The sequence below is a fragment of the Notolabrus celidotus genome, chromosome 12, assembly GCF_009762535.1.
Source record: "Notolabrus celidotus isolate fNotCel1 chromosome 12, fNotCel1.pri, whole genome shotgun sequence".
Classification (NCBI taxonomy): Eukaryota; Metazoa; Chordata; class Actinopteri; order Labriformes; family Labridae; genus Notolabrus; species Notolabrus celidotus.
In genome coordinates, this window is record NC_048283.1 from 5,313,464 (window position 1) to 5,327,450 (window position 13,987).

The 13,987-nt window shown below is 40.3% G+C and overlaps 1 protein-coding gene across 1 annotated transcript; it reads right to left on the reverse strand.

The window, feature by feature from the left end:
* Positions 1-385: 385 nt before the first annotated feature.
* Positions 386-8,393, reverse strand: si:dkey-82o10.4 (uncharacterized protein LOC797793 homolog). The gene is made up of 5 exons (XM_034698453.1): positions 7,837-8,393; positions 5,868-5,939; positions 5,513-5,639; positions 4,178-4,322; positions 386-1,234 (listed from the first exon to the last, which is right to left on the reverse strand). Exons 1-5 carry the CDS (start codon positions 8,242-8,244, stop codon positions 1,150-1,152), a joined length of 837 nt encoding a protein of 278 aa, XP_034554344.1. The 5' UTR covers positions 8,245-8,393; the 3' UTR covers positions 386-1,149.
* Positions 8,394-13,987: the final 5,594 nt, after the last annotated feature.

Consider the following 13,987-nt stretch of genomic DNA (forward strand, 5'->3'; position numbering starts at 1 on the left):
TTTGGCAAACTTAAAACTCATACATTTTAAGTGAATCACAAAAATGATGTATTTTCTGGGTGCATACCACTGGAGTTAGCCATAAAGTGTCTGCATGTGCTGTTGAACTGAGACCTTGAAACAGACAGGTGCAACCCTGGGGGATGTAATGGACTAAGTAATGGCAGCACAGAAAAAGATGTCTTGGCCAGCTGTATTCATAACCACTGGCTACACTAGAATTACTGAAAAGTTGGCACCTATTCCCAGAGGCATACATCACCTCTTGTCATCAGATGATGCTTGCTGATTGGTTCTGAGACTAGGCCCATTAAAATGCAGCTTTTAGGGCAAATTTGGTTTCCTGTAGATCAGATTAAGGAAGAATCAGTTTGGTCAACTTCGATGTGAGGATCAAACAGTTTATTGATGCAACATTGACTTTAACAAACAGAATGGAGATAAGTGAGTTCCTTCTTGAGCTTGGCAACAGTGTGTTTTTTTAAACTAAAAAGTTCCAGTACTAGCTTTTACTGGAACTTCAAACTGCATGTCATGGTCTCTCTGCCTCATTGGATGAAATGATCATGGTTTTCATACAGATAGCTTATATGTGATCACTTGAGCTACAGCAAAGCTACTTTGCTCATGTTGCAACTGTGCCCATATTCAAGCACTTGTGGTCACCTGAATAAATTTCCTTCAGTAGACATAGTGATGGCAAACATGCCATCTCCATTTGCAGAGTAAAGACTGATGTGTGGCTGAAAGCTCTGGTAAAAATATAGTACCTGGGCCTACATGGAGTGATGAGTATTTGGCTTCACATTCAACAGATATTTTCACAAAAAGACACTTTTGCATCAGATGTGTCTGAGCTAATGAAACCGGAATGAGTTCTACATTGAATCAGAGGACTTGTATAGTATGCTGTGTAACAGTGAAATCCCTGGAGCGGGATGTTCAAGGCATCTCAGGGTCTAGACACATTCAAGTAAAAGAAGAGTTCTTTGAGGTCTTGGGGTGTCTGAACAGCTTCAGTGGTATGGCTCTGGGTCCCGTTTCATCTGGTCATTATGGAGAGTCAATCTGTGGTCCAGTTTCAGCCAATCAGGACTCCCATGGTGTGTCCTGGTGACTGACGACTGGCCTTTGAGTTTAAGAGTCATATCACTCAGCCATTTTCCAGTGCCAGTGCCAAATTGTGGTGACCGTCCAATCAGAAGAGGCCCCCGTTGTCAGCTCTCTGTGGAATCTGGAAGACATCAAGCGGACGTATTTAAAAGGAGCTGAAGGTTAACATGTCTATTATGACCCGCCTCCTGACTGCAGTAAATCATGCATGCTCTGACTCTCCACTATTCAACATTTCAGAAGAGCATTCTTAGTTTGATTTAGTGGCACATGCAGAATCAGAGTCCTGCAGGAAAACGCAAACTGACCAAATCAAGTGAAGTTCTGCTCACCTTGAAAACAATGAGGAAAGGATTGAAATGCCTTCCTTATCCTATCCGACTGTTTGCTAGCTCTTGGGATAACATTTGAAGTTTAATAGGCTTTCCCAGAGGGAGTTATAAGACCTGAGACAATAGAAGGAGAATCTGGCTAACTAGATAACTGAGCATTAGGTACAACAGCCTCAGCATGTAGTCCTGCGACAAACTGGATTACTGTTGGGAAAGGGAAAGGGGCTTTGACTGGTTACATGAACTGGAAGGGGGATTTTGCCCCTTTTTGTGACAGCAGCACTTTTACTCCATTCCCTTTTTGCACAGGGAGTCAGAGGTCCAGTTCAGGAACAGAATACTTCACATTGCCAAGTTCATGAAGCTTCTCGAGTGATGAATTGGCTGACTGTTGCATTCCTTTTTCCTCACTGTTCAGACTTAATAAGACATTTCAGCAAACAGCCACTATAATGCTTGCATATCTGGCACCAGGTACACGAGACAGAGTACTGGCACTGCTGAGAACAGCGGTGAGAAACATAAACACCAAGGACAAATAGTTTTGTTTGCTGTATCACAGGATGAGAGTCTGTTTCCCGATGTCTGACAGTAATCAAGAATGGAAAGACAACATGTTATGATTGGACTTTTGTTTTTGCATATGCTGTATGGGAAGCAGTTTTTCTAAAGACTCAGAAATGGATGCATCCAGTTGGCATAAATAAAGCTTCAAAACAAGATAGAGGGAGACAGCTTGTCTGTTATTGCACTTGTACAAGATTTCATGATATGGACCTCCTTGGGAAAGAAACTCTACCTATCAACATTCATTCTCTAGCTCTGCTTTTCCATCCCCCTAGTCATCTTTTTAGAGAAGGAAACTGGGAAGAGAGAACACGAGTGTGTGATATAACCATTGAGCTAAACCACCACCTCATTACTCAACAGTTTTATGAGTACCAACAAAACCTCAGATCACAGGCAGAGTGGTGGTTGATCCTGTGCCCAAAGTTGATTTGTGAATCTTTAAAGGTGTGATATAAGAGGTGAGCCTTTCGATAACCAGCACACAACATGTTTAGAGGACTAAATATTGGGTGTTCCAGTGGTTTGAAGTTTATTTTCAAAGACAATGGCAGCAGTCTTGACATTTGATCCAATGACATGCCAAAGAAATGGGGCAAAAATATATAATTGGGTGGAGTCTTAACTCCAACAACAGTGGATTATTCATCTCTTTATCTTTAATGCTGCTCGTGATTTTTTGGGAAGAAAGGCCTAGCTGTAGTCTTGCTTCTCTTCTTGCATCATTCCTTCGTGTTTTCATGCAATTTGCAGTGCACCCAGGCTTGTCTCAGTGAAATATCATATAACATGTGAGATGTGCAAACCATGAGAGCTTTAGATATTACATTTTGAGTATAGACTGTATAAATAATGGATGTAGTATCCGTGACGTCACCTATCTGTTTCTGAAGCGCTGTTTTCAAGCAGATCGTCAGTGGGAGCCATATTGGAAATGTTGAACTCAATCTAAATTCTGTCGAGTGAGTGTGATGTAAAGAGGCGGGCTTTGAGCCTCCTCGCCAACAGCTACAGTGTTCCCGCCTGTCAATAAAGTCAGCTGTGCCTCTCATAATGGAAAACTGGTAATCTTAATATCTTCAAAATTGCAGTGTTATGAAAAAATTCACCCCCTGTACAGTGTGTGCCAATAGAGAAATGAGCTATCCAGACTACACTTGGTATTTGTACCAGGCTGTAAACATGTTTATTTATGCTGCAAAGATTGGCCATTTTGAATTGGTGTGTATGTGGTTTCCGGTATTTCCGGAGCCAGCCTCAAGTGGACACTCGATGAACTGCAGTTTTTAACACTTCTGCATTGGACTCAATTCTCGTGGCCAGAGGTTGCCGCTTGATTTTGAGACAGACATCTGTGTAGTCTTTGAACGCCAAAACTTGTTGTGGTTCCCTTTGGTGTTTTTAAAGTAGTTCAGATTTCTTTGAGCGAGCAGGATGATAATTGATAGATTCAACTAAGTGCTATAGAAACATTAAGTCTTTATGACACAATGAAGTTCAGATATGTTTGCATTGAAATAAATACAAAACTGAAGTAGATCCAACCTACTAAGATGGATTGCATTCATGTCTTCTTCTTCATAACTTTCTCTTGTTTAGCTTTTATTTTCTTCCCTTCATTAAATGCTTCCATCAATATTTGCAACTTTAAAGTGTGTACTAGCCCCCCCTCCAGTGAATCTATGTCACACTCACTGTTTCCCCACATTGAAGCATCAAATATTAGCTGAACTCTCATCCACCCACATAAGACACTCCAGAATATTCCCCTAAATCCTTTCCACATATATGATGGAAAAACATTTAACTTGCCACTCTCAGCTCTCGGCTCCATCCAACGAAAACAGAAGAGCCATATGTTGGGAAGCCTGCAGGTAACTTTGAGCTTCTGCCAACATATAATTATCTGTCTGAGTAAATATTTGTACCTTTCTGATTGTGGTTCAGCATGCTCTATATGGGGAAATAAACCAAACACAGATTCTGGCACACAACAGCTGAGCAAATTAATGATCAAAAATGAGTTTTAAGAAGAAAGTCAGCACACATTGCATGAAATAGATTTGAATATGTCGCAGCAGAATGAGGGAAGATTTGATTGTAATCCACACTTTTGGATGCATGGCATGTTTGCAATGTTTGCAGATGATGAGTGGAGTGCTTACTCATAGACTGCTGTGACTATTTTCTTCTGTGGACTGCCGTCTTCACTCGAGGACACTTTGAAGATCCTCGTGCCCTCGGGGTCTTCAGGACCTTCGTGTGCTGACAGAAACCAAAACCTCATCGTGACGTAGCAGAACTTTCTACCTGCAGGATAAAGACAAATACAAGAGAGGGTCAAGTGGAGGAATTAGAAACAAAGACAGTTATAGAGGGTTCTTTTACACCTTCCTTTTTCAGTGGCGGGGTATTGCCAATAGAAGTTCTTCCAAAATGATTGTACCATCAAGATCTCAAATACTGCTTTGTGTTAACCAGATATTTAAAGCTTCTATGAGGACATTTTAGCTAGTTGTGAAACAGGCTGAAACTAATATTTGTGCCTCTTTATAACCTACAAGAACAAGCAAGACCATCAGGAATATGTCTAGATGAGGGACATGTTTGACTGTTAACTTTTAAGGCAGCAGGATGAGGCTGAGAGGAGTGCAAGCGGTAACCTCTGGTCTCAAAATTTGTGTTCCCATGTGAAAGTGTTATAAAATGCAGTTCATCAAGCGTCCACTTGAGGCTGGCTGCAGAAACACCGGAAACCACATACACACCAATTCAAAAAAGACGATCTTTGTTTACAGTCTGGTTCAAAAAACGTATAATCATATTTCCACTCACTCTCAAGAGGTTGAGCAGAAAATGCTGCTTCCTATTCAGGGATGGCCTGCACCTGAAGTCCCTCCCATTATTAACATGAAATGAGGTTTATATACACATAAAGTAGCACACCTTAGAATCAAACTTAGAGCTAGCAGTTTTAAAGTCCTTCAGAGGTGATCCTCCCCTGATCTCTTTTACAAGTGCAATGATAAAACCCTGATTAGTGCCACAGTTGAAGTAGCTGCCAAGGCCAGACTTCCTTCTACTTCTACTGTAAGAATGATCTCAAGACCTGAAAGTTCAGAGGGGATCCCTTCAGTAACACGTGGAACCAAAAGGAGAGCATGTTCAAAGACCTTGAAAATGAGGTCCCTGCGCTAAAACTGTGGATATGAGTCTGAAGTCTTCAGAGCAGGGACAGTTTCATGATGTTTGACTTGAAGTATCCATTTCAGGAGGCATAGTCTAACGTGGCAGCAGAGCTGTTTAACCTGTCGGCTCAAGTTGTGAAAGACCTCGCCTGATGACCTGTGACCCTGAAAGAATGCTTCCTGCAGCTCATGTCTTGAGATTATTAATTCAGTTATCAGTCCGTTCATGTGATGCACAATGACTATACCGAATTTCCCTCCTTGTGATAAATAAAGTATTTCTGATTCTGATTCTTGAAGAGAGAAACTCACCGTGAGTATCAAAGACGACCGACACGTCTTCTGGCAGCACAAATATAATATCATCCATGGTGACGGCCAGCTGCTGCTTCTGAGCCTCTGTGAGAGAACTGCCCCACTTCTTAATGTACTCTATCATCTGAAACAACAAACAGAGATCATCACATCGAAACTGTTTAACTGTTAAGTATTAGACCCTTGTGATGAATGTGAATCTGTGTTTCTGAACACTCTATCACATCACTGTTGCACACTGATTTTCTAAAATGACCGTAGTGCCTGGAGGAAAGATTCAAATCTATTCATTCTTAATTTGGGTAATATATAAGTTTGGGTGTACATGTATAGTTTGTGCATGAATTGTTACCTCTTCGGAGACTAGCCCCACCAGCCCGTGGTAACTGCCACGGGACATCATGTTGGAGACATGGACCAAAGCCTGAGATGGAAGAGAAACAACACAGTGATTATTCTCCTGCGTCACAGAGGATAATGCTCGTCCTCTTTGTGGCCTCAGTTTGTTTTCAGCCTGTGAACACACCTGAGTGGGCCACACAGCTTCTCAACACAGGACCATCAGAGGAGCATGTGAATGCAGCATCAATCCGGGTGTTACATAAATATCTCCTCTACATAATGTCACATCAAAGTGCATTTAAGTAGCTTTAGGGTAAAAAAAACCCCACCTCTCACCTGGACTTATTTGTTTGAATGTGTTTAATATGATGATGTTAAAGCTCCCTTGAGGAACTTTGGGTTTGTGTCTGTTTTGCCACCCTCCTCTGGATGAAGTGGTCCTCCCTGATTTTATACTACAGGTTTCATGAGTGGTGTGAGTGTCTTCCTGCTTTCTTTAAACAGTCACATTTATCAGTCATCATTATCTTTAAATTGATATGTGTTTTTAAAAAGCCCTATCAGTGGTTTTATACATTAAGATAAGTTGAAGTAGTCTCTCTTCTCACTGATCGTCCTGTTTTCTTTGTTAGGTCACAAACAGGCATCAGCTAAAAACTTCCCACAGGACCTTTAAATTTATGACTTCAAATTTTCCTTCTCTGAGTGCACGCAGATACAAACACTGGCTGACCCTAATTTATAAGGCTCTTTTAGGCTTGATTCCTCACTATGTGTGCGCTTTATTGCAGAGGAAATCAGTTCCTATACCTTGCGTTCTTGCACTACTCTTCTTTTATCTGTTCCTCGGGTAAGGACTGAATTTGGAAAAAGAGCTTTCAGCCTTGCTACCCCCATGGCATGGAACGCTCTACAGACTAAACTGAAACCCTGAACTTATTACACTTGGAGCCTTCCGTTCTATCCTGAGGGACAGACAGCGTGAGAGCACTGAACAGTGCCTGTGTTTTAAACCTTAAATGATTGTTTGTTGTTTTGTTACAGCCTCCACACTTCTTATTCCTATTGTAAAACACTATGCATCTATAAGTTGTATGTTTTAACTTGTACTGTCATTTTCGTGTAACTGTTTTTATGACGTGCTGCTGACCTCTTGGCCAGGTCCCCCTTCTGAAAGAGAGCCTCAATGATCTCAATGGGTTTTTATCTGGTTAAATAAAGGTTAATAAATGACTAACAATTGCTGTTGTGACAATTATCACAACACTTTGAGTTATTTTTCTCTCTTTAATAAAAACAGGTGTAGTTGTAAAGTTTTAATTTGAAAACTTCAACATGTTAAAGTTAGAAAGTTAAACCTGGTGCTATTTTTTATCTTCTGAATAACTTACCTCACTATATAGTCATAAGATAGAAATGTACATAGTGTATATATCTGTTATATTTGATTCTACTTTATCATTACTATTATTATTGTTATTATATTTTTAACTATGTAAGTACACTGTTGTATTCCCCTGTCTCGTGTTGTAAGCTGCTGGAACAAAATAATTTCCTCCAATGGGGAATCAATAAAGAATATCTTATCTCTTATCTTATCTTATAGAATAGCCTTTATTTGTCATTGTCAGGTGCACAATGAAATTAGAAGTTCTGCTCCTGAAGGTGCATGTTATAAATACAAATGAAATAAAAACAGGTAGAAAATATGAATACAAGACAATATAAATATAGTAATAATATAAAACAGATGTTGAATATACAGTCAGGTCAGGAGAAGAGGTATTTGGGTTATCTTATGTTCTCTGGCTTCTGACCCCTCCTAAATGAGTTTTGATCTTAAGAAACCTCTGTTGATTTGTTAGACCCTCATGTCACATCCATCCATCCAGAGGATTACAGAAGGAGCGTGAGAGAGTAGATGTGTTGTGCATGAGATTAGAGGTACTTTATTTAAGGCCTGTTGATAGATATGTTACCTGCTTCACTCCTCTGTCAAACTCTGCAGAGTTGATGTCTAACTGAAAGTACAGGTCGATGAGATAGATGATGACTCTGCACCGGATCCATGTAAGGGGGTCCGGGATGCCGACCACAGAGATAGTGGGTTGTCCCTCCGGAGGCCCCTCGGCTCCAAGCTGAGAGCAGAACAGTCTGTGTTTCTGACCGGCGAACACGACCCTCCTGCCCCTGCACAGCCTCCGGCCCTGAGCTCCAGGCTCCCCTGTGAAAGGGCGTGTGAGACGCACACACACACCCGTCCTCTGCCGGTTCAGGACCGGCTGCCTGCTGCAGGTCGGGCCCCTCTTCCAGGCGCAGAGCCCGGGGGAGCAAGCAGCGAGGCCGCTGAGCTCCCGGCATGCAGCGAGGCTGGTGATCCGCTGCATCAGAGCAGAGAGGCTTCACCGGCGGCTTCAGAATCACGGACCGGGGCTGAAACAGCCACCATTATCACTGTTGCCTTTGGTAACCTTATGCAATTCACCCCATGCTTTACCCATAATCCTCATCGTGCTCAACGTAAACACACATGACTGCGGCCTTCAGGTACAGTTGGAAATAAGAGTTGTCTGAAGAACTTTCCCTGCTTTCCTGACACCGACTTCATCTTCCACTCCTTCCAGTAGTGTGGCCTTTCATGCTGCTGTTTTTAATTGTTACCTACTCTTATGTCAAGTATTTCACTTAATTTTATGCTCTGACATCATTGCAAAGACCTCTGCTTCTCTTTGCATGAACGTTTTCTGTCAAAGATGGAAACTAGACAGAGAAATCAAGTATGGAGGTAAAGTTTTCTAATCAGTTCACAGCTTTATTTGCAGGTACAAGCAGATACGTCTGCAAATCAGGCTGTCAAATAGGATTACTTCTACTTCTGACTTCTTCATTGTCACCTACTCTTGTTTCAAGTATTTCATTTAATTTCATGAATGGCCATCATTGCAAAGACCTGCTACTCCTTGCATGAGCTTTTTCTGTCAAAGATGGAAACTAGACAGAGAGGAATTAAGAGATGTGCTACAAATTAAGTATGGAGGTAAAGTTTTCACATCAGTACACAGCTTTATTTGCAGGTACAACAGATAAGTCACAGCAAAGCAGGCTGTAGACTCACATAGGATGACTTCTGCTTCTGACTTCTTCATTGTCACCTACTCTTGTTTCAAGTATTTCATTTAATTCTATGAATGGACATCATTGCAAAGACCTCTGCTACTCCTTACATGAGCTTTTTCTGTCAAAGATAGAAGCTAGACAGAGATATCAGGAGATGTGCTACCAATGAAGTATGGAGGGAAGGTTTTCACATCAGTACACAGCTTTATTTGCAGGTACAACAGATAAGTCACAGCAAAGCAGGCTGTAGACTCCCATAGGATGACTTCTGCTTCTGACTTCTTCATCAGAATCAGAATCAGCTTTATTCGCCAAGTATGCTTGAACACACAAGGAATTTGACTTTAGTAAACTGTGCTCTCTTTGTACAAGGCATAGGAATAAGAATAAGTATAAGACCTACAACAAAAAATAAAATAAAAAATATAATAACAATAACCTTAGCTATAAATACAAAGAAACAACAAATAAGCTTGACTAATATGTAAAGGCTAAAATAATATGATAAAGTGCAGTGGTGAGTTGCAGAGGTAGTCATCTACTCTTGTTTCAAGTATTTCATTTAATGTTATGAATGGACATCATTGCAAAGACCTCTGCTACTCTGTGCACGAGCTTTTTCTGTCAAAGATAGAAGCTAGACAGAGATATCAGGAGATGTGCTACCAATGAAGTATGGAGGGAAAGTTTTCACATCAGTACACAGCTTTATATGCAGGCACAAGCAGATAAGTCAACTATATTATGTAAAAAGGTAGGCACTTTTATCTTCCACTCCTTCCAGCAGTGCGGCCTTTCAAGCTGCTGTTTTTAATTGTCACCTACTCTTATTTCAAGTATTTCATTTAATCTTATGCTCTGACATCAATGCAAAGACCTCTGCTACTACTTGCATGAGCCTTTTCTGTCAAAGATGGAAACTACAGTAGACAGAGAAATCAGGACATGTGCTACAAATTAAGTTTGGAGCTGGAGGTAAAGTTTTCTAATCAGTACACCGCTTTATTTGCAGGTACAAACTGATAAGTCACAGTAAATCAGGCTGTGGACTCAAATAGGATGACTTCTGCTTCTGACTTCTTCATTGTCACCTACTCTTGTTTCAAGTATTTCATTTAATTCTATGAATGGACATCATTGCAAAGACCTCTGCTACTCCTTGCATGAGCTTTTTCTTTTAAAGTTGAAACTAGTAAGTATGGAGGTAAAGTTTTCTAATCAGTACACAGCTTTATTTGCAGGCACAAATAGGCAAGTCACAGCAAATCAGGCTGTAGACTCACATAGGATGACTTCTGCTTCTGACTTCTTCATTGTCACCTACTTTTGTTTCAAGTATTTCATTTAATTTCATGAATGGAAATCATTGCAAAGACCTCTGCTACTCCTTGCATGAGCTTTTTCTGTCAAAGATGGAAACTAGACAGAGAAATCAAGTATGGAGGTAAAGTTTTCTAATCAGTACATTTGCAGGTACTAACAGATAAGTCACAGCAAATCAGGCTGTAAACTCAAATAGGATGACTTCTGCTTGAAGTTTTATGCTGCAGGACAGAAAAGCTACACCGGTATGACATGTACTTAGGCCGCATAGTGTTAGTTCATCCATTTGAGAACACATTTGTTACAATGTCATTTAGCAGACGCTTTTATCCAAGGCGACATACATACGAGAACAAGAACACAAGCAAAGATCTAGACAAGAGGAAACAAGATCAGTAAGATTAACAAAGTGCCTCAATTCAATTTGGGTGCAGGTACTGCCAAGCAGTGTAAGGCAATGCACAAGGGTGTCTCCATTTCAATAAGTTATATGCTTAATTTACTTTCATACATTCACACATTCACTATTCTCCTTGATAAAGCCAACTGTAGGTATAAAATAACACAAAGCTTTAAATGGACAGGGTTTTGTTGTGTAAAGTGGTTGCGGAAGTAAAAGTTCCAAGGAGCACTTGAATGCAGCAGAGTGAGTGTGCTGATTGGATCCAGTAGAGGGAGCTAAATATCCATTTATCCACCTCACGTCTTCTAAGTGTGTGAAAGCCTCTTGAGTGTCTGAAAGTAGAGAACTTTTGAGTGTGTGTGTGTTTGCATGTGGGCCTATTATTAACACAATAGAACACGCTTAAAGTTGAAAGTGTTTGCAGGGGCGCTCACACACACACGTGCGCGCACACACACACGTGCGCACACACACACGCCACCAGTTGTTCCAACGGGCCAGCAGCTCCCGCCCAGGCTTTGTTTTCTGCGCAGGTGCCCAGAATGATTGTTCGAAAATGTGAAATTTGATCAGCAGACCAAAACATCATTAAGTCCCCGCTGTTCTCGGTGATTACAGGTCAGCGCCGTTTCCCGCCGCTCCCCTCTCCTCCTCCTCCTCCTCCTCCGCGCGCTGCACACACCTGCGCGCGCGGCCCCGCCCACCTGAAGTTCTCCACCAACTAATTTTATTTATCAATAATTAGCAGCGCAGCGCCTGCTTATTTGGAATTGCGCTCAGACACGGAAACCTTTCCGGGATGTATCATAGTAATTATGTGTGTCAGTTGAGAATGCTTTTTACATCTGCGAGTCGAGTGGAGCAGAATATTAACGAGTCCGCGCTGGATGGGATTAATTGCTGCAGAATCTACTGATAAACACACAAGCGAAGAAGACTTAGAGTCCAGGGCAACACACAGTAATGAAGATGGTTAACCAGGATGGAGGGAGGAGAGGGAGGAGAGGAGAAGGTGAAGGTAGGGAGTAATAAGTATGAAGAGAAGAAAGACAGAACTGAGAGTAAAATAAGATAAGATAAGATAAGATATTACTTTATTGATCCCCGGGGGGGGAATTCAGTTGTTACAGCAACCCAGACATAAGTACAATCAAGAAGAAGTTTCAATAAGTAAAAATTAAAATAAAATAAAATAAAATAAGTAAAAATAACAATACAAATGGAATTTAAATTAAATAGAAGTAATTACAGGCAGTATTAAAACTAAATTTCAGTAGTGACAGGTTGACATGGTGTGATTATGGTTGGTAATGACAAATTAAGCAATAAATAAAAATAATATGGTATGTAATATGACCATGAGTTGTAGCTAGAATAATAATGTAATATAACAATATGATATAGCAAGATAATTATATAATACAGTATATTATGCATTATGATGCCAGTAGCAGTCAAGAGAGAGAGTTCGGGATGAGATAATGGAGTGTGACAGACAGAGCAGGGATGGTATGGATCTGTTCATGGGGGGGGCACACAGAAGGATGTGCCCCAAGGACTGGTGAATCAAAATTTTATGTTATTTTATTTATTTATTTAACCTTTATTTAACCAGGTGAGTTAATTGAGAACCAATTCTCATTTCTAATAACGACCTGGGCGAGAAGGCAACACAGGTGGCATGACAATAAATAAAAGACAAAACAAAAAACAGAGATGACATACAGAGAAACCTAGAGACAGAACAATACAATACAAAAATATGACAGCAGTGAACCACTGAAAAGCAATTTAAAAGCAAGTGCAGTGATGTTGAGTTATGGGGTGTATTAGGGGTGATCTGGCTTCACACTTGACTACATATGAACGTGATTTAATTTATTACTCTTAACCCTCCTGTTATGTTTGTTTCTCTGGAACAGCAATAATGTTCCTGGGTCAGTTTGACCCGGGGCATATTCAATTATCCAAAAGTGTCAGAACCCCAAAAAATCCCAACACACATTTTTTTAAATCTAATTTTTAACTCCATTACTAACCATTTAAATCAAGATTTAGTCCTTTGGTGTTCTTTAAGTCTCACAGATCATGGTTCAATGAGGATAACTCACTCTTTTCCATTAAAATTAATGTTAAAACTTTTTTTTAATGTACACTGGAAAGCCCTTAATATAAATACAATATTTCAACATGACATAGATTTTTGTTTTTTTGTTTTCATGAAGTGATGTTGATAAACTAACATGACACCTCTTCTGTCCCATGCTGCCCAGATTCTTATGCTGCATTTAGCTGGTTTGGAAGGCATATATTTCCTAAAATAGACTTTAAAAAGGGTCAATTTGACCCGCAACTTAACAGGAGGGTTAAAGAAAATAAGTGAAAACTACCTTCCTGGATCAAAGATTGTGGCTTTTTTGACCTGAGACCACAAAAGTCACCTTTCATGTTGCTCCATGTTTCCATAAAGTTGGACTTTTTAACACCCTGAAGATCACATTCAACAAAATGTTAAAAAATATCTGTAACTGTGAGTACAGTCAGGTAAAATAGTTCTGTTAGATGAAATTAAATTAAGGGATTAAGTGTCTTCCAATAAATTATTATCTGTACATTGTTAGGAGTTCTTGGAAGTAGCAGTTTGACCATTTTTAGATTAAAAATTAGAAGAAAGTCCTAATAAATAAATGTGACAGCACTGAAGGTGTAATGAATAAAATGCACAGATTTGAAGGTGTGGCACAAAGAGAGGAAATTAATGATCCTTGATGAAAACTCTGTCTGCATGCTTTGACCCTCTGTTCACCAGACACCTCGGCTGTTAACAGACTTATTTATGACTGTGATTCAGAGTGATGGAGACGCTGTGTGAGCTGCAGCACCTCAGCCCGTCGCCTCACTCAGCTGGTTCCTCCGTTGAACCACTGAAAGGCACTGTTGTCCACAGCTGAACCTCTCCCCGTGTTACATCCGCTGACAGAGATGAAGATGTCGAGGTTGAACAAACCTCCAGAGAGTGTTTGAGGCAGGTCACTGCTAGAGTCAGGGGTTAAATATGGAGTCTGGTTTATCAGTAATGATGTGACAGCTTCATCATAAAGACGTGTCAATCCAGAATAACTCATTTAACATTTTCTGATTTAAAAGAGTAATTTAAATATCTGAAAATGCAAATATGTCACGTTGTAGATTTGTTTTCTATGCAGTGATATAAATATCTCACATAGGCACATTGTGAGGGGGCAAAATAAAACAGACATTCAAGAAGAGCACAAAGAAGGAAAGTG